Below are 26,349 nucleotides of genomic sequence, written 5' to 3'. Positions count from 1 at the left end.
CAAAGAGGTCCACACCAAGACACATCATAATTAAAATGCCAAAGGATAAATACAAAGAAAAAATTTTAAAAGCACCAAGAGAAAAGCAGTTAGTTACCTACAAAGGAGCCCCCATAAGACTGTCAGCTGATTTCTCAACAGAAACTTTGCAGGCAAGAAGGCAGTGGCAGGAAACATTCCAAATGATGAAAAGCAATGACATACAACCAAGATTACTCTACCCAGCAAAGCTGTCAGTTAGAATTGAAGGACAGATAAGGAGCTTCCCAGACAAGCAAAAGCTGAAGGAGTTCCTTACCACCTAACCAGTATTACAAGGACATTTAGAGGGACTTCTTTAAGATGGGAGGGGGTTAAGGATCGGTGAAAGGGGAATGGATTAAGAAGAACAAGTTGGGTGTTATACAGTAGTCATGGGGATGTAGGCTGTAGCATGAGGAATATAGTCAATAATATTGTAATAACTAGGTGTGCTGCCAGATAGGTACTAGATCAATCAGGGTGATAGTTGGTTGTGGTGGTCGCACAACAGCCTAACCGTTTATCCCCTCCTGCCTTTCCCTAAGAAAGGAAGGATTGTGGAACTGTGCCTCTTTGGGATTAGAGTTTTATGACTCGTGTCTCTCCACCTGGTCTCCAGAAAGGAGGATTCGCAGTCAAAGATGAGTACGATTCCTTACGGAAGGAACAACTCAAGCCAGACGGGACCCCGTTGAGACCCCTGATGAGCTGCTGTAAAATAAATGGAAAGGAACCTTTTCTCCCTTCCCTCTTGCTTGAGAAAAGCAGCTGCTGACTCTTGCTACTCCCTCTCACCTAATTGTGAGAGAGGTCCATTAGAGCGATAAGATCTCGCTCTTACTGCTCAGCTCATGGAATGGCTCATCACGAGAGACTTTCTCCCCTCCGGGAGGTGCATACCATGCCTTAGATATCATGGGACTATATGCTTCGGTTGCTGTGGGACCTACAATTGGGCTCAAAAAGTATTTTTTAAATTTTGCAAGAGTTTCACAGGCCGTGCCTAAAATCATGTGATTCCTTTGCTTGTAATCAATAAATACCCCAGTCGACCCTATTCAGTGCTCCAGTCTCTTGAGGCTGCGAGTCCCTTGGTCCTCTGTGATTTAACTGTGTTTTAGTCTCTGTCTCTTTATTATAGTTTAATCCTCGTCGCCTCCCTCGTCTTCCCACGGCTTGTGTTGTGCAGGTCGCAACAGATGGGAATGGAATTGGGGTCAGGGTGAAAAAGGTAAAGGCATTAAGAAATATAAATTGATAGTTAATACAGTATGAGGAATATAATCAACAATGTTGTAAAGATCACGTAAGGTGCCAGATGAGCACTGGACTTGTTAGGGGGGTCACATCATAGACTGTGTAGATGCCTGACCAAAGTCCTATACACCTGAAGAGCTGAAGTAGAATAGTATTGGCTGTCAACTATAACTAAATATATAGGTATATATAGTCACAGGATGTGGAGTACAACATAGGGAAGATAGTCGATGGTATTGTAACAGCTATATAAGATGTCAGAGGAGTAGTAGCTTGGGGAGTGGGTTATCACTTTATGAGGGATTTAAATGTCTAACTATTACATTGCTTTGTACACCTGAAACTAATAAAAATTTTTCAATAAAAATAGTAATAAATAAAAGACAAAGATACTTTTCTTTTTCTTACTTACAGTATTTTATCATCCATAAACATATGCATTCTTCAGTATCATCAAGTACCAAGTCATTGTTCAAGTACACCAGTGTCTATTAAATATTCAGAATGGTTCCAGCTTGGCGCTTCCCGGGCTTCTCCCAGACACCGCGGTCGTCTTTCCCGGCCCCGAGGAGTATCCATAAGGAGAGCTTTGCCTCCTTGAAAATTAAAGCCTAGTGGTTCTGAGCTATTCCCAATCCAAATGTCTGCAAAATTGAAACAGTCATCATCACTCCTTTCACACACTTCAGAAGAGCCTGACAGCATTCTGGTAGTGAAGATGGAAAAGACAAAGGAGGCCTGTAATCTGGAATCCAGCCTCCACTGGAGAAGCTACTATTGCCCAGAGACTTTCCGCCAGCGGTTTAGGCAGTTTGGCTACCAAGAGTCACCTGGGCCCCGGGAGGCTCTGAACCGGCTCCGGGAGCTTTGCTGTCAGTGGCTGCGGCCTGAGGTGTACACCAAGAAGCAGATCCTGGAGTTGCTGGTGCTGGAGCAGTTCCTGGCCATCCTGCCAAAGGAGCTGCAGGCCTGGCTGCGAGAGCACCGACCAGAGAATGGAGAGGAAGCTGTGACTATGTTGGAGGAGCTGGAAAAAGAGCTTGATGGACCGACTGAGCAGCCTCAGGTAACCTGTTTCCAGATCTCTGGACAGAATGAGGACATGCTTGCAGAGAAGCTAGCACCTTGGGAAATCACTACGGAGTCACCAAGTGGCCAGCTCAAGCCTGCGAAGCAGCAGCTACAGTGTACATCCATGGAGCTTCAGTCCTCAAGACAAAATGATAAAGACATCAGAACTATAAATGTGAAATCAGCTTCAAGGCAAAAGACTTCTTCAGGCACAGAACTGCATTACGATGTTTCCAACACTGTTCATATGAATACTTCTCCCAGTTTCACATCTAGAGGAACCTGTGAACAAGATGGCAGGTTTGAAAGAAGACATAGAAACCCTTCTCGAAAAAAACAACACAAGTGTGATGAATGTGGCAAAACCTTTAGTCGGAGCACAGCTGTTATCCTACATCAGAGAATCCACAGTGGAGAGAAGCCATATGCATGTGATGTGTGTGCAAAGGCTTTCAGCCGAAATGCAGCCCTAATTCAGCATCGAAGAATCCACACTGGGGAAAAACCCTACAAGTGTCCTGAATGTGGGAAAGCCTTTAGTAAGAACTCGAATCTTTTTAGACATAGGAAAAGTCACACACGGGGTGGCCGGTTGGCTCAGTTGGTTAGAGTGCAGTGCTCATAACACCGAGGTCGCTGGTTCGATTCCCACATGGGCCAGTGAGCTACACCCTCCACAACTAGATTGAAAAGTGACCTGACTTGGAGCTGATGGGTCCTGGAAGAACACACTGTTCCCCAATATTCCCCCATAAAAAATAGAAAAAAGAAAAAGTCACACTAGAGGAAAAAGTCCCATCAGTATCGTGAGGGAATCAAAGCATTCACTCAGAACTTTTTCAACAGAGGAAGAAGACACAAAACACAAACACCTTCTTAGTATTGATCAGTGGTTTTAATGGGCACCAGTTTCCTTTCAAAAGTCATAAAAGCCACAGGAAAGAATATGGACTCTTATGTCAGCATTACTTGCCTTTCTGCTTACCAGTACAGTGTCAGTTCAGATGTTTGAGGTGCTAAAGCTTAATTCAGATTTCCATCCTTAGGGTAGCTCTTGAAAACACATTCTCAGATATGTTCTATTTCCACTGTTAACACAAATAATGAAATAGTACCTTTGACCCTTGGACAACATGACAAGAGACATCCCATGGCAAGAGACATCCCTGACCCTCCTTACGGCTATGGTTTTTATTAGTTAAGCTTTTTAATATGGGAATAAGGAGGAATATTATTAGTTCTCGAAAAAATGGGTTTTCCCAGGAATTTGGAATGCAGCCCTAATTTTTTGTCCTCCTTTTTTGTCCTTATGTGGTCCTCTCCAGAAGTGTCATGGCACTGGTGGGTGTGTCATTTAGCATGGAGATGTATTACAACTATAGTTTAATGCGGCTGGAGGTTACTTGGAGGTGAATCTTGTTGCCATTTTGGTCTTGGCTGGTTCTGGCTGGTTTCCTTGTTTCATCTTGATTTACTGACCGTTTTTCGTTGATTGGCTGTTAATGGTTTTTCTCGGAGGCCCTGTCCCAGCCCTATCTCATTCCCCCCTCAGCGATTTTACTCCCGTATTCTTTATGGGAGATCGAGGGGTAGTGGTCCGTCTTCTGGAGCTGCTTCATAGCTGGCGAGGGACATTGACCCTGCCTGGCATGGGAGTGAAAATTTCTGGATCCCTGACTCAGGTCCCAGGGGCAGGATCTCTCGGATGGTGTCTTCAACCAGGATGGGTCAGAAACCTTGCATGAGCATCATCTTTACATGGAATAGTTGTAATCTGGAAGATACAAACTTTACTAAAATGTAAAATATGCAGGGCCAAATACTAGAATGAAGATTACGAGCGGCACTACAATGTGCAACGGGCTCAAGAGATGTCTGAACCAACCAGTAAGGGTATTAAAGATCTCTCCTAAGAAAAAAAAAAAAAAAAAAAAAAAAAAAAAATTCAGAATGTTTTGTTTGAATCCTCCCAAACAATTTTCTAACCATTGTATCATGTTTGTGATTTTTAAATATTCTATAGATAACCTCCCTCTTTCATCTTAAAATACTTTGTTTTATGAAAGAAATCACTATCATGTAGAATTTACCTTATTCTGGGTTAACTTACTGGCTCCTCGAGGTATTTTTTTTTTAATTTCTTTTTTTTTTTTTAATTTCTTTTTAATTTATTGGGGTGACAATTGTTAGTATAATTACATAGATTTCAGGTGTGCAATTCTGTATCACATCATCCATAAGTCACACTGTGTGTTCACCACCCAGAGTCAGCTCCCCTTCCATCACCATACATTTGATCCCCCTCACCCTCATCCCCCCCCCAACCCCCTTACGCTCTGGTAACCACCAAATTACGTTCCACAGATTAATTTTCAAACCCCGTGGCCATCCTGTGGTCACCGACTGCCCTCCAATCCCCTCACCCTCCCCCCCACCCCCCACTCCTCCCGCCCATCTAGCAACCCTCAGTTTTTCCTCATTGTCTCCCAAACTGTTTCTGATTAGTTCATTCACTTATTCTTTTCTTTAGAATCCGCAAATAAGTGAGATAATATGGTACTTATCTTTCTCTGTCTGACTTATTTCACTTAACATAATGTTCTCTAGATCCATCCATGTTGTTGCAAATGGTAAGATTTCTTTCTTCTTTATGGCTGCATAATACTCCATTGTATAAATGTACCACAGTTTCTTAATCCAGTCATCTACCGATGGGCATTTTGGTTGTTTCCATGTCTTAGCTATTGTGTATAGTGCTGCAATAAACATAGGAGTGCATAAAGATTTTTGAATTGAAGTTCTGGATTTCTCCGGATAGATACCTAGGAGTGGAATTACTGGATCATAAGGTAGTTCCATTTTCAGAATTTTGAGATACCTCCATACTGTTTTCCATAGCAGCTGCACCAGTCTGCAATCCCACCAACAGTGCACAAGCGTTCCCTTTTCTCCACATCCGCGCCAGCACTTGTTGTTTGTTGATTTATTGATGATAGCCATTTTGACTGGGGTGAGGTGGTATCTTTTGCATTTCTCTGATGGTTAGTGAGGTTGAGCATTTCTTCATATGTCTGTTTGCCATCTGTATGTCCTTTTCAGAAAAATGTCTCTTCAAGTCCTCTGCCCATTTTTTAATTGGATCGTTTGTTTTTTTGGAGTTGGGTTGAGTAAGTTTTCCATAGATTTGTGATATTAATCCCTTATCAGATATATCATTGGCAAATATCTTTTCCCATTCAGTAGGATCCCTTCTTGTTTTATTGATGGTTTCCTTTGCTGTGAAAAAACTTTTTAGTTTGATATAATCCCACATGTTTATTTTTTCTCTTAGTTCCCTCGAGCGAGGGTGTCCTCGAGGTATTTTTAAACATGACTTTTGTGACTCACAATTCCTTAAACAGATGGTTATTCTACCGCTTTTGACATTTGGGCCCACTCATTCATAGGTGTTCATGCCTGCTTGTTTTTGCATCGCACTAAAATATTGTATCTCTTTATTTCTATTTTTGTGACATTATGATCAACGTAATCAGTAGATTCCTGTATTGTCCATTATGATATTCACCATTGACCTCGTACCTAAAGGGTTTGGCAACCATTGATGTTTACTGACTGTATGCTCAATGTGAAGATGATCCAAGTCATTTCTGCCATTGTCTTTATTAGGTGGAAAATATCTACAGAGAAGAGAAAGTTTTCTGAGGTGTAGTTCTGATAGAAAAGAAAGATCTTGATTTTTTCCCCTTTATTTCTGCTTTCTTGCTGTGGTGATTTGGTTCTTTATCACTCCCCAAGTGTGAGGATGTTTTTGTTTTGTTTTGTGTTGCTTTTGTTTTTAGCAGTATTAAACATATAGGGTTTGTATATGTTAATTGTTTCAATCATTACAAATATTACTTGGTGCTATAAATATCCCACCCTTTACCAGTGGGACTGCTTTGTGACAGCCTTTCTGTTCTGTGCACGTGAATCCAGTGGTCTCCGGTGGCTCCTTTGCTGTCTTATGCTACAAAGATTCTGAGCTCATTCCCTATAACTGCTGTTCTAGATGGAGATTCAGCTATTTCTTCAGGAACCCTCTCTTGTTTTTACTAAAGATGGTACTTAAAATATATATACATATATAATTTGGAAATAAATTACCCATTATAAACATTTTACTTTTTATTTTATTCAATTATTTATTAATACAGAGCAGATAATAAAATAATTTTGCTTAAATTTTAGTGGAAATAATTCTTTGCTTAGTTAAACCTTAATTTGGCACAAAGTTAGATTCAGTTTTTTGTTTGTTTGTTTGTTTTTAAGGTTTTGCCTTTAGGTTTATGAAATATATTTGAAAATCTTTTTGGCATTTTATATATATTTGAGAAAAATGCATATATACTTCTAAACCAAACCAGAGCAGTTTGGCTTCATCCTGTCTCTCCTGAACCATTTCCTCTCTTCCTTGCACGTATCCATTTATAGAGTTTTTAAAGTTTATTTTTCCATTTTTAATGAAAAAATATAGACATACACACAAATGCATATTACTATGTATTTCTCTATGGCTCTTAGTAAAATAAAGTTAACTGCACATGATGTTCTGAGACTTCTTTTTTCTTTATTCCTTTTTTCCCCCCCACAAAATAGTATGGCCTGTCAGGGCAACAGTCAAGAGAACTTTCTCATTGCATCCACGGCTGCCCAGAGTTCCACTGTGGGGTGCATTGGTATTAATTCAGTCCCTCGGTGACTAAAGTCGGGTGGGTTCCAGTCTTTGTTGTTACAAATAATGCTGCAAGAAACAGATCTGTAGTTATGAAAGACCTGTTCTTAATGTTCATTTGTTGTCCTTGTTTTTTGTTCCTATTTTTTGTCTTGTACTCTTTTCCTGCCTTTTGTGGTTTTAATGAGCATTTTACATGATTCCATTTTCTCTTGTCTTGGCATATCAGTTATACTTTTTCAACATTTTTAGTCATTAGAATTTGCGATACACACTCACAACTAATCCAAATCCACTTTCAAATAACATTACACCATTTCACATATAGTACCTTACAATAACAACTCCTTCCACCCATCCCTTGTATCATTGCTGTCATTCATTTCATTTACATATAAGCATAAATAAGCATATTGTATGTATATATATTTATATATCAACATACATAATTGAATACATTGTTATATTATCTTTAAGTTGTTATTATCTGTTAGATCAATTAAATAAGAAAAATTTTCGTTTTACTTTCCTATTCCTTCTTTGATGTTCTTCTTTTCTTTATGACCTATATTATTTTCCTTCACTCTGAAGAACGTCTTTTCACATTTCTTACAAGTCAGTTTCTATTGGCAGCAAATTCCCTCAATTTTTTTTAGTCTGAGAAAGTCTTGTTTCTCCTTCACTTCTGAAGTAAAATTTCACAGGGTACAGAATTCTAGGTTGGTGGGGTGTTTTCTCTCAACACATTAAACATTTCACTTTTCTCTCTTCTTGATTACATGGTTTCTGAAGAGAACTTGGATATAATTCTTATCTTTGTTCTGGTATAGATAAGGTGTTTTCCTCCCACCCATGGCTTCCATTAGGATTTTTCTTTATCTTTAATTTTCTGTAATTTGAAAATGATATGCCTACATGTAGTTTTTTGGCATCTATCTTGCTTGATATTCTCTGGGCTTCCTGGATCTGTGGTTTGGTGTCTGATATTAACTTTGGGGGAAATTCTTAGTCATTATTGATTCAAATATTTCTTCTGTCCATTTGTCTCTTCTCTTTCTGGTATTCCTATTATGTGTATGTATAATAGTAGCTGACCCACTGTTTTTGGATATTCTGTTCTGTTTCTTTTTTTCAGCCTTTATGCTTGCATTTCAGTTTTGAAGTTTCTATTGTTATATCTTCAAGCTCAGAGATTCTTTCCTCAGCTGTGTCCAGTACAGTAAAAAGGCCATCAAAGGCATTCTTTATTTCCATTACAGTGTTTTTTATCTTTAGCATTTATTTTTTTGTGTGTGCTTTCATAGGATTTCCATCTCTCTGCATACATCTATTTTGCATGCTGTGTACTTCTTTTTAAAAAAATTTTTTTGGGGGGGAAGGGGAACAGGACTTTATTGGGGAACAGTGTATACTTCCAGGACTTTTTCCAAGTCAAGCTGTTGTCCTTTCAATTGTAGTTGTGGAGGGTGCAGCTCAGCTCCAGTTCTGGCTGCCATTGTTAGTTGCAGGAGGTGCAGCCCACCATCCCTTGCGGGGATCAAACTGGCAACCTTGTGGTTGAGAGGACTCATTCCAACCAACTGAGCCGTCCAGGAGCTCAGCGGCAGCTCAGCTCAAGGTGCTGTGCTCAATCTTAGTTGCAGGGGGCACAGCCCACCATCCCTTGTGGGACTTGAGTTGAACTGGCAACCATGTGGTTGAGAGCCCACTGGCCCATGTGGGAATCGAACTGACAGCCTTCAGCGTTAAGAGCACGGAGCTCCAACAGCCTGAGCCACCCAGCCGGCCCATATGCTGTGTACTTTATCTATCAGAGCCCTTAGAATACTTTTTTGGGGGGAGAGGGAATATTGGAGAACAGTGTGTTTTTCCAGTACCCATCAGCTCCATGTCAAGTTATTGTTTTCAGTCTGGTTGTGGAGAGAGCAGCTCAGCTCCAGCTCAAGTCATTGTTTTCAATCTAGTTGTGGAGGGCATAGCTCACTGGCCCAAGTAGGAATTGAACCTATGAGCTTGGTGTTATGAGCTCTGCACTCTAACCACTGAGCGAACCAGCCACCCAGAATCTTAATCAAAGTTGTTTTACATTCCTGGTCTGATGATTCCAACATCTCTACCATGTCTGAATTTGATGCTTGCTTACCTCTTCAAATGTGCTTTGCCTTTAGGTATGCCTTGTAATTTTTTTATTGCTAGTCGTACATGATGTGCTGGGTAAAAGGCACTGCTATAAATAGGCCTTTGGAGATGTGGTGAGTAGTGGGGGAGAGTAAGTAGTTTTGTGATTAGGTCTCAATCTTTTAGTGAGCCTGTGCCTCTGGACTGTGATTTCACAAGTGTTTCTCAGTGTTTTTTTTCCCTCCCCTTTAGGTGGACAAGGATGACTAGAGTTGACTGGAGTTGGGTACTTCCCTTCCCTAGGTCAGTGAGGCTCTGATAAAACCCCAGCAGTTTAGGCTCTCGTTACCAGTTTCCCTAAGGACAGGTTGTGTTAAGAAGTACAGACTGGTCTGATATATATATATATATATATATATATATATATATATATATTCATATATATATATATATTCATATATATATATATATATATATGTATATATATATTAAGATTTTATTGGGGAAGGAGAACAGGACTTCACTGGGGAACAGTGTGCACTTCCAGGACTTTTTTTTCCCAAGTCAATTTGTTGTCATTTCAATCCCAGCCGCGGAGGGTGCAGCTCAACTCCAGGTCCAGTTGCCATCGCTAGTTGCAGAGGCACAGCCACCATCCCCTGCGGGAGTCCAACCAGCAACCTTGTGGTTGAGCGGACACGCTCCAACCAACTGAGCCATTTGGGAGCTCAGCGGCAGCTCAGCTCAAGGTGCCTGTGCTCAACCCTAGTTGTAGGGGGCGGAGCCCACCATCCCTTGTGGGACTCAAGGAATCGAACTTGCAACCCTGTGGTCAAGAGCACACTGGCCCATGTGGGAATCAAACTGGCAGCCCTCAGAGTTAGGAGCACGGAGCTCCAAACGCCTGAGCCACTGGGCCGGCCCAAGACTGGTCTGGTATATTGCAAAGTGGTTCCTTTTCCCCTCCTCCTGCCAGAAGCATGGGAAGGCTTCGCTTCAATATTTACTGTGTGAATCTGGCCCAGCTCCTGGTGGTAATTCTCACAATATTTTGGGGCCCTGCTCTGACTCAGTTCCCCTGGAGTTTCTAACTCTTAGAGTTGTCTGTATCAAGCTCAGGTTTTCCTACCCCATCACTGGTTCATCACTGGTTCTTGACTCCCTATAGTCACCTGTCCTCTCCCCAGTCAACAGAGGGCAACTGTTGGCCCTGTGTCCTCCCCTGTCTTATGGATGCAAGAAGAGTTGTTGTTTTTTTCAGTCTGTTAGCTTTTTATTTGCTGTGAGGTCAGAGTGGTGACTTCAGAGCTCCTTATGTCTGAAACCAGAAACCAGAAGTAATCCTTGACGTTCAGAGTCATTTGAAATAATGGTTGTTTTATTTTCACAAAAGATACTTCCTGGATGTAATCAGAGTGACCCAATTTTATTTTTTAACTTAAATCAAACGACAGCATCTTCTCTAAATGAAAGAATTGGTTTTTCCTATCTTAAATTGGGGTCTTACCTTCCTCACTGAAATTAATTCTGGAATCCTTTGAAATTTTTCATTCCTTTATCTTTACAATGTAACTTTGCTCAGTGCACAGGTCTTGAAACACAAAGACTTAATTCTCAACCAACTGGTAGTAAACAACTTGGTTCTTTTCTCTACAGGGATTCCCCAGACAATGGCAACTCTTGGATTGCCATCTTTCCTAGATGAGGCTGGATGTAAATTTGTCTTCTATTTACACAGTGTGGCCCATGGGTTTTCCTCAGCACCACCTGCCTCCTCAGTGGCTTCCAGGCCGTTAAGCTGAACCCGAGTATTTGTAGGTGGATGGAGCTCAGAATTAGATCCACAATATACATTGGCTTCTGCTGTGTCAGCTGCTGGATTGTGCGTCTCTTGTTAAATATGTTTGCCATCTCTGGCCCAAAGAATAGCAAGACATGAGTATGGAATACTTCTATACATACTGTTCCTCACCCATTCATGAGAGATTGGTTTTCTCCTTAGTTGCAGTTATTTACTACTTCACTGATGTTATGTGTTTGTGCATCATGGTATGGACTAATAGCTTCATGGTCCTTGTCATGAACAGAAACCATCAGTGAGTCCAACACATTCACAGAAGCAGAGTCTCCCCTAGACCCTCCCATGAGCCAGAACCATAAACACCATCCTGATCCTGGTGAGCACGTTTGTCTCCCTTTCCTGTCTAGCTTCTATTTTATTCTTTTGCAGAACCCAGAATGTGAACTCAAGTTGTTACTGGAGGGTGGGGGCCTTCTTGGCAGGATTCCTGGGCATGACTGTCACACCCGGGGTCAAAGCCCACAGAGTCCAGGCTAGGTTCCCACACCAGGGGTTGAACCCGGGCCTTGGGGAGGAAAAATGAGAATCCTAGCCACTTCATTGCTGGGGTTTGGGTCCTCCTCGGTGGGGTGTCCAGGTTCTTGGCGTCTGGAGCAAAGAATTGAATGAGACACAGAAGTAAAGTTGTGAAAGAGAAGTTTATTAGAAGAGAGAGTACACTCCAAAGAATTGGGAGCAGTCCCGAGCTCAAAGTAAAGCAGCTCGATGGCCTTTTGTCAGCGGGAGTCTGGAGGTTTTATTCTTTTTCTCTGGGATGGGATGTTCTCCTCCTGGTGCAGGACCACTTGATTGACACCTGTGATTGATAAGAGGCCATCACTTCATCCTTTTAGACTGCACATTTCCCTTCCCAGAATTCAGTCTGTTATAATGATATTAATGAACTTCAGGGCATATGTATGATATTACAATGAAGGTGTAATGAGGCTAGGGTGAGATGTAGGTCATGGTAGCCTTCTACCATGCAGGTGTGAGCAATTTAGTTAGGTCCTCACAGTGGTTAATGGTTAGGATAAGTAAGGGAAGAATTAGGGTGGTCTCTAGTCAGTGCTCCTTATAGAGAGTGTTGAATGTGCAGGAATGCAGAAATCCAATTACCTGTCTCTAACTGCCTGCCTTATTTCTCCTGAGAGATGTGATCCCCATAAATCTCTGTGGGGAGTTGAGGGTTGAGGGTCTCTTCTTCTGTATTTGCTTTAAGCTGAGAAGGGGCGTAGAGCTTTCCCTACCTAATGGGGATTCACAAAACTCTCACCCTATCTGATCTTAAATAAAAAAAGATGGGGTCTCATATCTGCCTTTGTTGGGGTACACTGGAAGCCTTGCTGGGACATAATTCGTATCCCCATGGGCCCTAGATGAGAAGAGATAGATGTTAGTTAATAAATTAAAGGTGCTGGCTCTAGGAACAGGACTTTGATATTTATTTATCTTGTTCCACTCAGGGGTTAGGTCTGGGATGGCCTGGTGGAGTATTGGTTACAATGATTACAGTTAAAAAGCTTAAGTCACAGCCTGTTAAGTAGTTATTTGAAGCAGGGGTGAGAGACATTTGGTAATTTAGGCTACGAGCAATCTTTAATTTTTATTTATTTATTTATTTTTCCCAAGTCAAGTTGTTGTCCTTTCAATCTTAGTTGTGGAGGGTGCCGTACAGCTTCAAGTTGTTGTCCTTTCAGTCTTAGTTGTGGAGGGTGCAGCTCAGCTCCAGGTGCAGTTGCCATTTTCTAGTTGCAGGGGGCACAGCCCACGATCCCTTGTGGGAGTCGAACCGGCAACCTTGTGGTTGAGAGGACGCACTCCAACCAACTGGGCGATCCGGGAGCTCAGCGGCAGCTCAGCTCAAGGTGCCGCGTTCAACCTTAGTTGCAGGAGGCAGAGGCCACCATCCCTTGCAGGACTCAATGAGTTGAACCGGCAACCTTGTGGTTGAGAGCCCACTGGCCCATGTGGGAATCAAACAGGCAGCCTTTGGAGTTAGGAGCACGGAGCTCTAACTGCCTGAGCCACCGGGCCGGCTGAGGAACAATCTTTAGTTTAGGATTAAGAAACTGATTAGAAGAGTGATTAAGACCAGGGGCTAAGGAGCTAAGAAACTAGGGTAAAGGAGACCTAAAATTCCTATAGTGAGGGGTCTCAAAATTTTTATAGTGCAGGGGCTTTCCCATATCAAAGCCACTGGCTGATGAGCACCTCTGAACTGGTGTCTTTAGGTTTCCCAACATTCACCCCCCTTTATGTTCATTTTCAGTGATACCCACATGTCAGAGTTTTGCTTTATCTGCTGGACAAAGAAAACAAATGTTGTAAGCATGATCTCTAGGCCATAAGTTCCCACCAGAACATCCCACCATTTATTTTTTTCAAGACTTGTGGGATGGAAAGCAGAGACTTGAACAGATACTTGTACACCAGTGTTCACAAGAGCATTATTCACAATAGCCAAAAGGAGGAAACAACCCAAATATTCATGGATGGATGAATGGATCAACAAAATATGATATTACATACAGTAAGATATCATTGAGCCTTAAAAATGCATTAAATTCTGAACCGAGCTACAATATAGATGAAACTTGAAGATAATTATACTAAGTGAAATAAGCTACACAAAAAGGACAGATATCATATTATTCTATTACCATGTTTCCCTGAAAATAAGACTGGGTCTTATATTAATTTTTGCTCCAAAAGATGAATTAGGGCTTATGTTCAGGGGATGTCATCCTGAAAAATCATGCTAGGGTTTATTTTTCGGTTAGGTCTTATTTTGGGGGAAACACAGTATCATGAGGTAGCTAGAACAGTCAAACTCGTTGTCATGTAGGGTGGCAGGCGGGGTCTCTAGTCCTGCTCTCCGCATAAGAACACAGGATATGGTGAGGCCAAAAAGGAACACCAATGGAGCCATAGATAGGGGAGTCATACCACTATAGTCTCACTGGCTGCTGGGTTGGAGACACAGGAAGCAGGAGCCACATGATCCGCAACCCGCCATCCACTTGTCTGTGGGGACAGAGCCAGGAGTGCAGTTTCCAGGGTCTCAGCCTCACGTGGAAAGGTGCTGGCTCAGGTAGTAAATGTCCATCTACTGTGATTGGATGGCCATCAGCTATGCCTAGTTGGCCGTCAGCTGTAACCAGTGAGCCATTGGCCACTAATATAACTGCTGTGGCTACGCTAGCAGAAAAATGGGGGCTAGCAAGAAGATGGTGGCTGAGCTAGCAATAGCGGATGGCAGCCAGCAAGTGAGGTTGGCTGGCAGAGAGAAGTGGATGGCAGGTTGCGGATAGTGTGGCTCCTGCTTCTTGTGTCTCCAACCCAGCCGCCAGTGAGAGTATAGTGTTATGACTCCCCTGTCTTTGGCACTGTGGGTGTTCCTTTTTGGCCTCACCATGTTCTTATGTGGGGAGCGGGACCAGAGACCCCGCGTGACTTCCTGCATGACATGTCTCTGAAAAACAACCTCACTTGCTAACTGCAATCCACCTCTCTGCAATCCGCAATCCACATTCTGCCCTCCTGACTCAGCCACCATCTTCTTGCTAGCCCCCATTTACTGCTAGCGTAGCCATGGCAGTTATATTAGTGGCCAATGGCTCACTGGATACAGCTGACGGCCAACCAGCCATAGCTGATGGCCATCCAATTATAGTTGATGGCCATTTACTACCTGAGCCAGCGCCTTTCTATGTGAGGACAAGAGCCTGGCAACTGCACTCCTGACTCTGTCCCCACACTCTTTCTGTAGAGTCAGAAAGTAGGTTATTAGTTATCAGGAGCTGGTGGTGGGGGGCGGGGAATGGGGATTTCTGTTTCCTGAGTATGGATTTTCAGTTTGGGATGATGTCGTGAGGGGCAGCCTGCGGGGTCTCTGCTCCCGCTCACCACATAAGAACGCAGGATATGGCTAGACCAAAAAGGAACTCCCACGGAGCCATAGGTAGGGGAGTCATACTGCTATAGTCTCACTGGAGGCTGGATTCATACGATGTGCGACATGCTGTCAGCTTTCTGCCAACCGACCGACTCTCTCCTCTACTTCCCTCCCTAAAGCAGCCGCGGCAGTTATATTAGTGGACAATGGCTCAAGGGCCACAGCTGATGGCCAACTAGCCACAGCTGCTGGCCATCTACTACCCGAGCCAGGACCTTTCCACATGAGGCTGAGAGCCTGGAAACTGCTCTCTGGGACTCTGTCCCCAAACTCTACCCCTACAGGGTCTCACCTCACAATCTACGTGACAAGCGTCTCCCACGAGGGGCCCTGTGTCGTATTAGCCTATAGGCATGTATGGGTGGAAAGAAATAGCAGTCTTAGGAACGAACAATGATAAATCCCTTCCATCTGGGAGGATACATGATAGCTTTTTGTCCTGGGAAAGGAGGGTCACTGCCACTGGCACCTTTCCCGGTTTGTGGTACCAGACCTTTATGGCAGTGCTTGGGGTCCCTTGCATAGTTTCAACATGTAACAGAATAGGGGACCCCATAATAGGCCATAGTGAGAACACATAGTTTCCCCGCAAATTCATCCCGGTATCGGGACCTCTGTATACTACAGTCACTTGCGGTGGCCACACAGCCACCACACCTAGCGTCACTTGCAAATCATGAGTCAAACCGGCCCCCCACGGGGCTATCAGACCCAACCATCGACAGTGGGGGCTTTTGACCTGCCAGGGCCAAGTCCATTGCTGCCGTTCCCCTGCTTTCAAGCATGTGGGTGCTGGCAGCAAAATGTTTCCATTCCTGCCGTAGCCTGGCTTTAACAGAGTCTCACTGGTGGTAACTTGTAATTGAATGGGAGCGGCCGTTCGATGTCGCAGAGCTTCTACTGGTGCGGGCCTTCCCTTCTGTGGTCTCTCATTCAGGACTCTCAGGACGTCCCATAGACGCGAGGCCCAGTCACGCATCGTGGGAGGGTGTTTTGACACCCGGAGACCTTGCTTCAAAAGGCCATTATAGCGTTCAATCATGCCAGCTGCTTATGGGTTATACGGAACGTGAAATAACCATTGCACATCCATCCTGGCAGCCCAGCGCTGCACTTCTTGCCCCGTAAAATGGGTACCCCTGTCACTTTCAATGACTTTGGGGTGCCCATAGAGGGTGCACAGCCGTGTAAGAGTGACCGCTGTATGCCGCTGATCTGCAGCCGGATACGCCAAGCAAACATCAACCCTATAGCAGTGTCCACAGTTATAAATGCATATATCGCATTGCGGGCCTTAGGCAGGGGTCCAATGTAATCTACTTGGCAGCAAGTGAGGGGCACCCTCCCTCGCATAATCTGCTGTGTCTCCCAGGGGAGCCTCCGCCTTTGGGGGCTGTCCTGGGCACAGACAGCACAGTCATAGCAGGCATCTGCTATCTCCTGCCATTTCAAAGGCAGACCCCAGCGTCTGCTCACCTGCCACATGGTTCGGCTTCCAGCGTGCTGCAGTTTCCTATGCAGCCAATGGGCCACATTAGTGGCAGGAGCCCGTTCTAACCATCGGACCCATGCTAAGGCATCTGCTTCATCATTACCTGGGGACACTAAGGGGGAGTGACCTGCGACATGCATTAGGGTCACCTCCTTTCTCTGCCCTAGGTCCCAGAGGTCCTGCCACATGGTTTGACTCCACAGTGGATGGTGTCCTACCAACCAGTTTTGGTGTTTCCATGTAGGGAGCCACGATGTTAGGCCCCAGAACACCGCCCAGCTGTCAGTACAAATAAGTAGGGGCCCGGGCTCGTGGCTGATTACCATCCACACAGCCCGTAGCTCAGCCCACGGGCTACTCTGGCCCGTCCCAGTATCAAACCAAATGGTGTCTGTTTTGGGCTGCACACCAATAGCCATCCAAACAGCTGCAGCCCCTCAGTTAGAACCATCAGTAAACCAGGCATCCTCAGGTACTGGGGACTGTCTTTCTTTGTAGGGCGAGGGCTCCAAATCCTCCCCTCTAGGCAGAATGCGTGGCTCAGCCTGGGCTACAATCTCCACAGGCCCCAGGACCTGTTGTAGCTCTGTGCTCAAAGGGCTTGAACTAAGGGTGCTACGTTGCTCCAAGTAGGCACCCCGCTTGGCGAGGGTGGTGGTCTGTGCCACCCCCATTTTGGGTCCCTGGGTCAATGTACGGACCCACCCCTGGACAGGATAGGTTGTTCGAACCAACACCCGCGTTGTTTCTGTGATGGCTTCTGTGGCCACTAGGGCTGCATACACAGCGGCCAGCTGTTTCTCTATTAGAGAGTAGTGGACCTCCGTTCCTTTCCATAATTGGGTCCAAAATCCCACTGGCAACCAGAGACGCTCCTGCCATTTCCAGAGGCCCCATCCGTACCCCTCTTGGGCTACGTGAACATCAAGTTCAAATGGGCAGCCGGGGTCTACTACTTACAGAGACTGTACCTGCTGCATTGCCCATTTTGTGGGAACGAAGCCTTGCTCTATAGCCTCTGTCCAATCCCATGAGGCCCCCTTTTTCATCATATTGTACAAGGGCCTTGCCATTTGTGCTAAATGGGGTACAAATGCCCGCCAATATCCTAGCAGTCCCAAATACATCTGCAGTTGGGAGACCTTGGTCGGCCGGGGAAAGGCTTATATCTTATCAATAATCGCCTCAGGTATGACCTTTGTTTTACCTGACCACACAACACCCAAAAACTTGACAGATAAGCCAGGGCCTTGGACCTTTGGACCTTGGGCCTTGGACCTCATTCACCACCCAGCTGCATGACTTCAGGTGGCGGAGAAGAGAGGGAGCTGCTTGCTCTAAATTAGAAAGAGAATCTGATATTAATATCACTGACATAATGAAACAAGGCCACAGAGGATGGGCGATCCCACTGTGCCAAATCCTTGGCCACGAGCCTGTGGCAGATAGTGGGGCTGTGCAAGTATTATTGCGGAAGGACTTGAAAATCCACTGCCGCCCATCCGAAGTAAAAGCAAACTGCTCTTGACACTCGGGTGCAATGTCAATGGAGAAAAAAGCATTGGCCAAGTCCACTATGCAGTGATATGTTCCCAAGCAGACAGTCAGACGATCCATCAAATCGTGTATTGAAAGTACTGCCGTGTGCAAAGGTGGCATCACCTTATTTAACTCCCTATAGTCCACAGTCATTCGCCAGGTCCCATCTGGCTTCTTGACAGGCCATACTGGGGAGTTAAAGGGACTGTGCGTTGGCCTCACAATATGTGCCTTCTCCAATTCCAATATTGTACAACCAATCTCCTCCTGCCCTCCTGGCAGGCAGTACTGTCGCACTCTAACCACGCGCCAGGGCTGTGGCAACACTTAAGGAGGGTGGCGAGCATGCCCACGTGTCACCGCTTTCACCACCCGGATCCGGAGACGGAACTCTCCTACCATCGTCTGTAAGCTGAGGCCATGTAGCACATCCACCCCTAGAATATACTCCAGAACAGGGGAGACATATACCTTGTAGGTACAAGGGGGAATCTTTCCTATACCCAGTGGTAAGGAAACAGCTTTCACAGTCACAGTCTTTCCCCCGTAGCCATCAATGCAGATTGCTGGTCCAGGGAACAGTTCTGGGTTCCCATAAACAAGACTGCATTCTGCGCCAGTGTCCACTAGGGCTAAAACCCTCTGCACATTAGAAGGGGACCAATGTATGGACAGTTCCACGTGGGGCCTCCGGTACCTGCTCGTCCCCTCTGACTGGGTACCTTGGCCCCACCCCTAATCAAGCTGGTAGGAGTCGGCTTCAAGTGGCCGCATGAAGTCCTGGAGAGACACGGGTCGCACTTTCCCAGACTTCTCCTTTAGGCGTTTCCAGAATTGCTGTTCTGGACACAACTATATCCAAAGTTCCAGCAGGAGTGCATTGGGTTGTCGGTCTATTTACTTCTGATTGACCCCTGCTGCCACGAGATCACACCACATCTGTGCGCATGTTACTCTCTGAGGCCCGCGAACTCGCCCTTTTACCTTTGGTTTGAGCTTCCAGGTCTCAACTGCGCCACACTGGCCAGAGAGCTGTCCATGTCCTCGCACCCATCCTTGGGGGTCCAACTCCTGAGAACAGTGATCACCGGACACCACACAATGTGTGGGGGCCACACGTCCTCCTGCCCAAAGTCAGACTCCATTCCTACCTGGTCGGAATCTTGCTCGCCATGCCAGGTGTCTGAGTGGGTGGTGGCCTCGGTGTATAATGTCCACAACCCTCGGAGCCTACAGCAGCAGCAGATCAACAAAAGGAAGGCAACGCCTTCTATGGCCAAGAGGGAGGTGTGCCATCTGGAGGCTCGAATCTCCCAGGCAGACGGTGCCTCCCGCTCCCGGCCTCGCTCCTTGTGGGGCTCCCGAAGCTGAACTTTTGTATGCATAAACTGCTCCACCATCCTTCGGTGAGTTTTGGCTGGCACCATAACCTGCTCGCTGTGCCATTTGTCACGCGGGGCAGCCTGTGAGGTCTCAGCTCTGGCTCCCCACACAAGAACACAGGATACGGTGAAGCCAAAAAGGAACACCCACGGAGCCATAGGTAGAGGAATCATACCACTATAGTCTCACTGGAGGCTGGATTCACACGACGTGTGACCTGCTGTCCACTTTTCTGCCAACCGAACGACTCTCTGACTTCCCTCGACTCTCCTCCACTCCCCAACGTAGCCACGGAAGTTATATTAGTGGCCAATGGCTCAAGGGCCACAGCTGAAGGTCAACTAGCCACAACTGACGGCCATCTACTACCCGAACCAGCACCTTTCCACGTGAGGCCGAGAGCCTGGAAACTGCTCTCTGGGGCTCTGTCCCCACAAGACCCTCTCTCTCATTTCAGAGGTCAGGCACACACAAGGTACCACCAGCTTGCTTTTCTACAGGCAGTGTCCTCACAGCTGGTCTCAGAGATTGAGTTCACACTTCTCCCTCTGTTGGCTGACACTCCACACATGGCACCTGAGCAATGCCAATCCCACATGTTGGGACAATCTCAGGGCTAGGTCTGTAGGGCAGGACATGGCTGGGATGATGTGACTCTCCTGGACACTATGGTGGGCACCAAAGCCAAACCTGACCCCAACTAGCAGGATGAGACAGTTCTGGTTCCCAAGGACTGGTACAGCATTGCCAGCCTCCTGACCTTCAGGTGCTCTTGGTTTTGGTTCTCATTCCTGTGAATTTTCCTGAGTAGCCTTACCAACAAGGTAAGATTCCAGAGGAATCCAGGGAGTTTCCTCTGGTATGCTAGGAAAGGCCCTATGGGAACCAAGGGGCAATGGGAAGGCAAGGCTACATCCCTGACTGCAGCAGGCCAGTTTGCAATGTGCAGACAACAAAAACAAAACAGTCTTAACAAAGAAACAACTTGAAGTACACAAAGTGTGATGATAAGGAGGTATCAGGTGTAAAATGAAGAAGCAACTATTGTCCAAGATATATTAAGTGAGAAAAAATATCTTTGGATCAGTATAAAATGTATGACTTGGTTTTTACTAAGAAAAACAACATATATAGGAATATATTTGAACATGCAGGCAACACTCAGAGTAATACACACATGTGCACACACAATTCTAAAACGGTTGTCCTATACTGCAAACTTTGTTTTTATCCAGGAGCTAGAGTGATCAGAAACTATTTTATAAATGTATGTAGTAGAGTACCCCTTTAATAAAAAATTAAAACTCTGACATGTTGTATATTTTTTAAATATTAGTGTACAAATATGCACTGATGCCTTTATGTAATCTCAGTGTAAAAATCTTGCATATATCCATGGGATTCCACTTAATCACAAAAAATGAGGTAAATCATAGACAGGAACCAGAACAGAAAGAACACTTCTTAAAAGTGCATCAAATCACCTGAAAACTTTTTTTTTTTAAATTATTCACACAGGTTATTTTTTTTTTAAAGATGTTATTGGGGAAGGGGAACAGGACTTTATTGGGGAACAGTGTGTACTTCCAGGACTTTTTTCCAAGTCAAGTCGTTGTCCTTTCAATCTTAGTTGTGGAGGGTGCCGTTCAGCTTCAAGTTGTTGTCCTTTCAGTCTTAGTTGTGGAGGGTGCAGCTCAGCTCCAGGTGCAGTTGCCGTTGCTAGTTGCAGGGGGCGCAGCCCACCATCCCTTGTGGGAGTTGAGGAATCGAACTGGCAACCTTGTGGTTGAGAGGGTGCACTCCAACCAACTGAGCCATTTGGGAGCTCAGCAGCAGCTCAGCTCAAGGTGCCATGTTCAAACTTAGCTGTAGGGGGCGCTGCCCACCATCCCTTGCGGGACTCGAGGAATTGAACTGACATCCTTGTGGTTGAGAGCCCACTGGCCCATGTGGGAATCGAACCGGCAGCCTTCAGAGTTAGGAGCATGGAGCTCTTACCACCTGAGCCACTGGGCCTGCCCAACCTGAAAACTTTTAAGACACAGATTTTAAGGCCTGATTTCAAGTGCCTGATTCAGTAGGACTGCATTCAGGAGTGAGAAAATGCATATCCAACGAGTTCCTGGGTGACCCTGATACTGAAGGTCTGAGGATCAAACTATGAAGAACATAGTTGTTAAAAGTCCTCCCTGGCCAGCCCTGAGTCCACCAAGGAAGAGATTTTCAGGCTCCAAGGAACGGATCCAAATTTTCTTACCCACACCCCCTGAGTGTGTCTGCAGTAATCAAAGCAGATGAATGGCCAACTGGGCTTAAGTCCCAGGCCCCTCCCTTCTGCTGAATCCTGTGAGGGCTCCACGCACCAAAATCAGCTAGCCACCTGCTTCTTTTCCCTCAAACATGCATACATGTTTCAATTGCTCCTTATCAAGCAGGAATCCCTTACTGCAATATGTAATACTACATCTCATCTTCCCATTTCTGGGGATACTCACTTCCCTTTTATATTGTTTGTATCTGTGATTGTGGGGACAGAGCCCCAGAGAGCAATTTCCAGGCTCTCGGCCTCACATGGAAAGGTGCTGCCTCGGGTAGTAGATGGCCGTCAGCTGTGGCTAGTTGGCCGTCAGGTGTAGCCGGTTAGCCAATTGGCCACAGATATAACTGCCGTGGCTGCGCTGGTTGGGGAGTTGAGTGGAGTCAGTTGGTTGGCAGGCAGAAAAGCGGACAGCAGGTTGCACGTGGTGCGAATCCAGCCTCCAGTGAGACTATAGTGGTATGATTCCCCTACCTATGGCTCTGTGGGTGTTCCTTTTTGGCCTAGCCACATCCTGCGTTCTTATGTGGGGAGCAGGAGCTGAGACCCCGCAGGCCACCCCGCACGACAGTGATATTATAATTTACAATAAGAAATATACATATCTGGTCTCCATCCTGATTTCTGGCATAGAGCTGCTAAAACCCTTGGAATTTCCTAAGTGATAAGAGTGATAAAATTGTCCTGATATTCATAACAAATCCCTTTCAACCACACCTGAGTTTATGTTGATGAGTGAATTTTAGAAAGCACTTAAGAACGTGGGCTAGTTGCCAGAGGGAACTAACCAAGTAATTGGAGAGTTGGAACTTCCAGTCCTACTCCCCTTCTTCTACGGAGGGAAGAGGGGTTGGATGTTGAATAAATCACCAATAGCCAAAATTTATCAATTATGGCTATGTAATGAAGTCTCCACAAAAATCCAAACATGTGGGGTTCAGAGAGCTTCCAAACTAGGGAACACATGGTGATGCAAGGAGAATGGTGCACTCAGACAGTGCATAGAAGCACTGCACCCCTTCCCACTTATTTTGCCCTATGCATATCTTCCATCTAGATGATCCTGAGTTACATCTTTGTATAATAAACTGGTAATCTAGTTTGCAAAATGTTTCTATGAGTTCTGTGAGCTGCTCTAGCAAATTAATTTAACCCAAGGAGGGGGTTATGGGAATCTTTGATTTATAGTGTTAAAAACAAAATTCAACAGTAAATTTAAAGATGGCTTTGAAGCGGGGCCTAGTTGGGACCCCCCATAATAAAGGCTGTGTCTCTGGCCTCACCATTCCTTGACCTGTAGTTTAACAATAGATCATCCCCCTGTGGTTTGAACTCAGAATGCCCTGTCCCACCCAGTTCTCTGTTTTAGAAAATTACCTTGAAACTTATGATTAATACCCATAGGCTTATTGATCACAATTTCAATGGTCTACCAGGCTACTCCCTGGATTGCTGATGCCACCAGAGAGCCATGTTGCCTGAGGGAAGTCTTCATGCAGACCCCCAGAACCATCTTGTAGCCTCTGGAGGGATGCCCAGATTTTCCCTTAAATACCCTAAAGTGGTCTGAGAATGTTAAGGCAGTTTTTGAATGTGTTAACCCGCTGCCTTCTCAGACCACCCGTGCTCTGAAAATAAATGCTTATTCTGTGACCCAACTCCTGTGTCAGTCTATTGGCTGAGCAGCACAGGCAGCACGAGCCCTGGCCTTGGTTGTCCTCAGTTTCAGCTTTAATTAAGCTATTCATGAATTGGGTAGCATCCCATCTAGCAAGTTGAAGGGTGCTCCGAGTTGTACAAAATTGAAGATTTTGATAAGCATAAAGAATGTGGGACTAAGAAGTTAAGATTATTTCAGGCAGTCACCTTCCTTTAAGGGAAGGTAGGGGTCTTATCCAAAAGGTTTTATGGGAAGCAGGGTGGGGCAAGGGAACGAACAGCTAAACAAAATACAGGCTATTTTGGGGTTGGGACACTTTTTCTTTAGGGGAAAAGACCAGGAAGGGTTTTTATCAAGCAGATTGCCTCTTCTTTGGGGTGGGGGGCAGGGAATGGAGAGGGTCCAAGTAACAGATTACCTTACTGGTGCTTGGCCAGAAAATTCCAAACTGGTTGGTTAAGATTAGGTTTTGGGGAGAGGTTGAAACTACAATTAAATCAGTCATTAAACTAGCTTTGGTATCATGGACCTTCAGTACGAGATGTCATTTTGGACCTATGGTTTTGATACAGGCCAAACGAAAGGGTTTCTCACTATAGAAACTCTAGTTTTCTTTTCCCTAGTGTTTTGGCCCCATAGCCCCTGGTTATAATCATTTTTGAAATCAGTTTCTTAATCATAAACAATACATTGCTTTTCACCTGAATCATAGAAATCTCCTACCCCCTGATTTAAACAATTACCCTAAAGTTTGTGATTAATATCTGTTGACTATGGTCATTGTATCACAGTATTTTTTCCAGACCTATCTCCCAGGTGAACAATAACTGCACGACAGGTTAAATCAGAAGAAAGGCCAGGCTTCATGAAACTGAACAATTTTTCATCACACAGTTACCTTGTGTCAATGGCTTTGAATCCTGCTTCTTGGACCAACACTTTTAACTCTATTAACTAAAATCTATCTCTCCTCATCTAGGGGCCGTTAGGACACAAGTGATACTCCAACAAGGCTTCCAGTACATCCTGGCCACAGAGATCAACATGGTCCTCAGGGCAGATCGCGAGACCTCATCTAAGACCAGATAGGGGAAGAGTTCCCTGAATCCCCAATAGGAACAAGGGCCACATTCAGCAGGAAGCAGATACAGAAGAAGAGATCTCCTGTCCTTTAACTTCCCATAGAGACTTATGGGGATCACGTCTTTCAAGGGGGATATAAGACAAGAAGTTAGAGAAAGGAATTGGGTCTCCAAGATATCTGGATACATCAGATAACATTCTTGCACAACCAACATAGTCTACAGGAAATAACTGCCCAAAAGACCCCCCTCTCTGCCCAAACTTGCCCTTGTTTACCATAATCATTAGCCATTGTCAATCATAGATATCAATCAAGTGGCCACACAATTAGAGAGGAATAGCCCATTGTAGAAAGAAAAGGGATAAAACCCACCAAGACCCAGTTAGTCGGGGCCCTTGAGCAACTCTCTTCTCTTGGGCCCGCTCCCACATCTTTGGAGTGTACTTTCACTTCTAATAAACTGCTCTTTCACCACTATATTTCTGTGTTTCATTCAATTCTTTGCTCGAGATGCCAAGAACCTGGACACTGCGCCAAGAAGGGCCTGTTCTCCGGTAACAGTTTTATGTTTAATACAGTATTTTCCCAAAAATAAGACCAAGTCTTATATTAATTTTTGCTCCAAAAGACGCATTAGGACTTATTTTCAGCAGATGTCTTATTTTTTCATGTACAACAAATTATATTTATTCATGTACAACAATCTACATTTATTCAAATACAGTCATGTCATCTTCTGGAACATCATCATAACTCTCCAAACCCCAAATTCCGGCTTGAATTTCTTGCAACTCCATTTCCTGCAGAACCATTGGCCACAATCTCTCATGTCCCACAACAGAGCTCTCCTTAAATGAATACTTCTTGTCCATGTAGCCTGCTCGTAGTGCATTGGCAACACAGCTGTCAGCAATTTTATCCCATGAATTCTTCACCCAAGTCACGACCTCTTGCCCACTTCACAAAGTTTCCACGCTGATTTCTCTCCATTCTATTTTCAATATCGTCACGCAGGTCAAGATGCAAGATCTCTGTTCCGCTCCCCACATAAGAACACAGGATACGGTGAGGCCAAAAAGGAACACCCACGGAGCCATAGATAGGGGAGTTATACCACTATAGTCTCGCTGGTGGCTGGGTTGGAAAAACAGGAAACAGGAGACACACGATCCGCAACCCTCACTCTGCTGCTTGCTAGCTCAGCCACCATCTTCTTGCTAGCCCCCATTTGCTGCTAGCATAGCCACAGCAGTTACATTAGTGGCCAATGGCTCACTGGTTACAGCTGAAGGCCAACTAGCCACAGCTGATGGCCATCCAATCACAGTTGATGGCAATTTACTACCTGAGCCAGCACCTTTCCCCGTGAGGCCAAGAGCCTGGAAACTGCACTCCTGGCTCTGTCCCCACAAATGTAGTCATTGATTTCCATGTGCAAATAGTCCTTGAATGGCTAATTATTGTAATATCAAGAGTCTGGAGATAGGCAGTCATTCCTGTGGGAATCATTATTTGATCTTCTTTCTGCAAGGAAGTCCTTCATGTCTTTAGCGTGGTGAGTGCTGGCTGCATCCCAGACTGGCAGACCTCTTTGGCCACCTCGCAAAACAAATGGCAGCATTAAATCGACCAACTTCCTTATAAATACTTGTGTGCACCAGGCTTTTTCAGTTTCAAGAACATAGATGCCTGAAACACATTCAACCTTATTTTTTTTTGCCCTTAGTAATGATTAGAGGTGGGGCTTTCTTTATATCCAGACGAATTGCCAAAATACAGATAACACATGCAATTTTATAATTAGTGGAAGGAATGTAGATTAACGAGGCACCCCTCTGATCAATTGTTGTTTGAGATCCTTGGCCCATAAACACTATAGTTTTCATCCATAGCAATTG

General features: G+C 44.9%; 1 protein-coding gene and 1 non-coding gene across 3 annotated transcripts; both read left to right on the top strand.

The window, feature by feature from the left end:
- The first annotated feature begins 1,802 nt into the window (after positions 1-1,802).
- On the top strand, positions 1,803-3,590 carry LOC117034612 (zinc finger protein 396). Of its 2 annotated transcripts, XM_033127784.1 has the most exons (2): positions 1,803-2,933; positions 3,136-3,590. In XM_033127784.1, the coding sequence occupies exons 1-2, from the start codon at positions 1,919-1,921 to the stop codon at positions 3,246-3,248; spliced, it is 1,128 nt and encodes a 375-aa protein (XP_032983675.1). In that variant the 5' UTR covers positions 1,803-1,918; the 3' UTR covers positions 3,249-3,590. The 2 variants fall into 2 exon arrangements, with proteins under 2 accessions (XP_032983675.1, XP_032983674.1); XM_033127783.1 differs by having other exon boundaries at positions 1,803-3,590.
- TRNAM-CAU (transfer RNA methionine (anticodon CAU)) lies at positions 2,936-3,009 on the top strand. The gene has a single exon. It is a non-coding gene; the product is annotated as a tRNA-Met (tRNA).
- Positions 3,591-26,349: the final 22,759 nt, after the last annotated feature.

The sequence above is a fragment of the Rhinolophus ferrumequinum genome, chromosome 15 (genome assembly GCF_004115265.2).
Source record: "Rhinolophus ferrumequinum isolate MPI-CBG mRhiFer1 chromosome 15, mRhiFer1_v1.p, whole genome shotgun sequence".
In the NCBI taxonomy this organism is placed as follows: Eukaryota; Metazoa; Chordata; class Mammalia; order Chiroptera; family Rhinolophidae; genus Rhinolophus; species Rhinolophus ferrumequinum.
The sequence above is the reverse complement of the archived record's forward strand: the minus strand, read 5'-3'. Positions and strand labels throughout refer to the sequence as shown.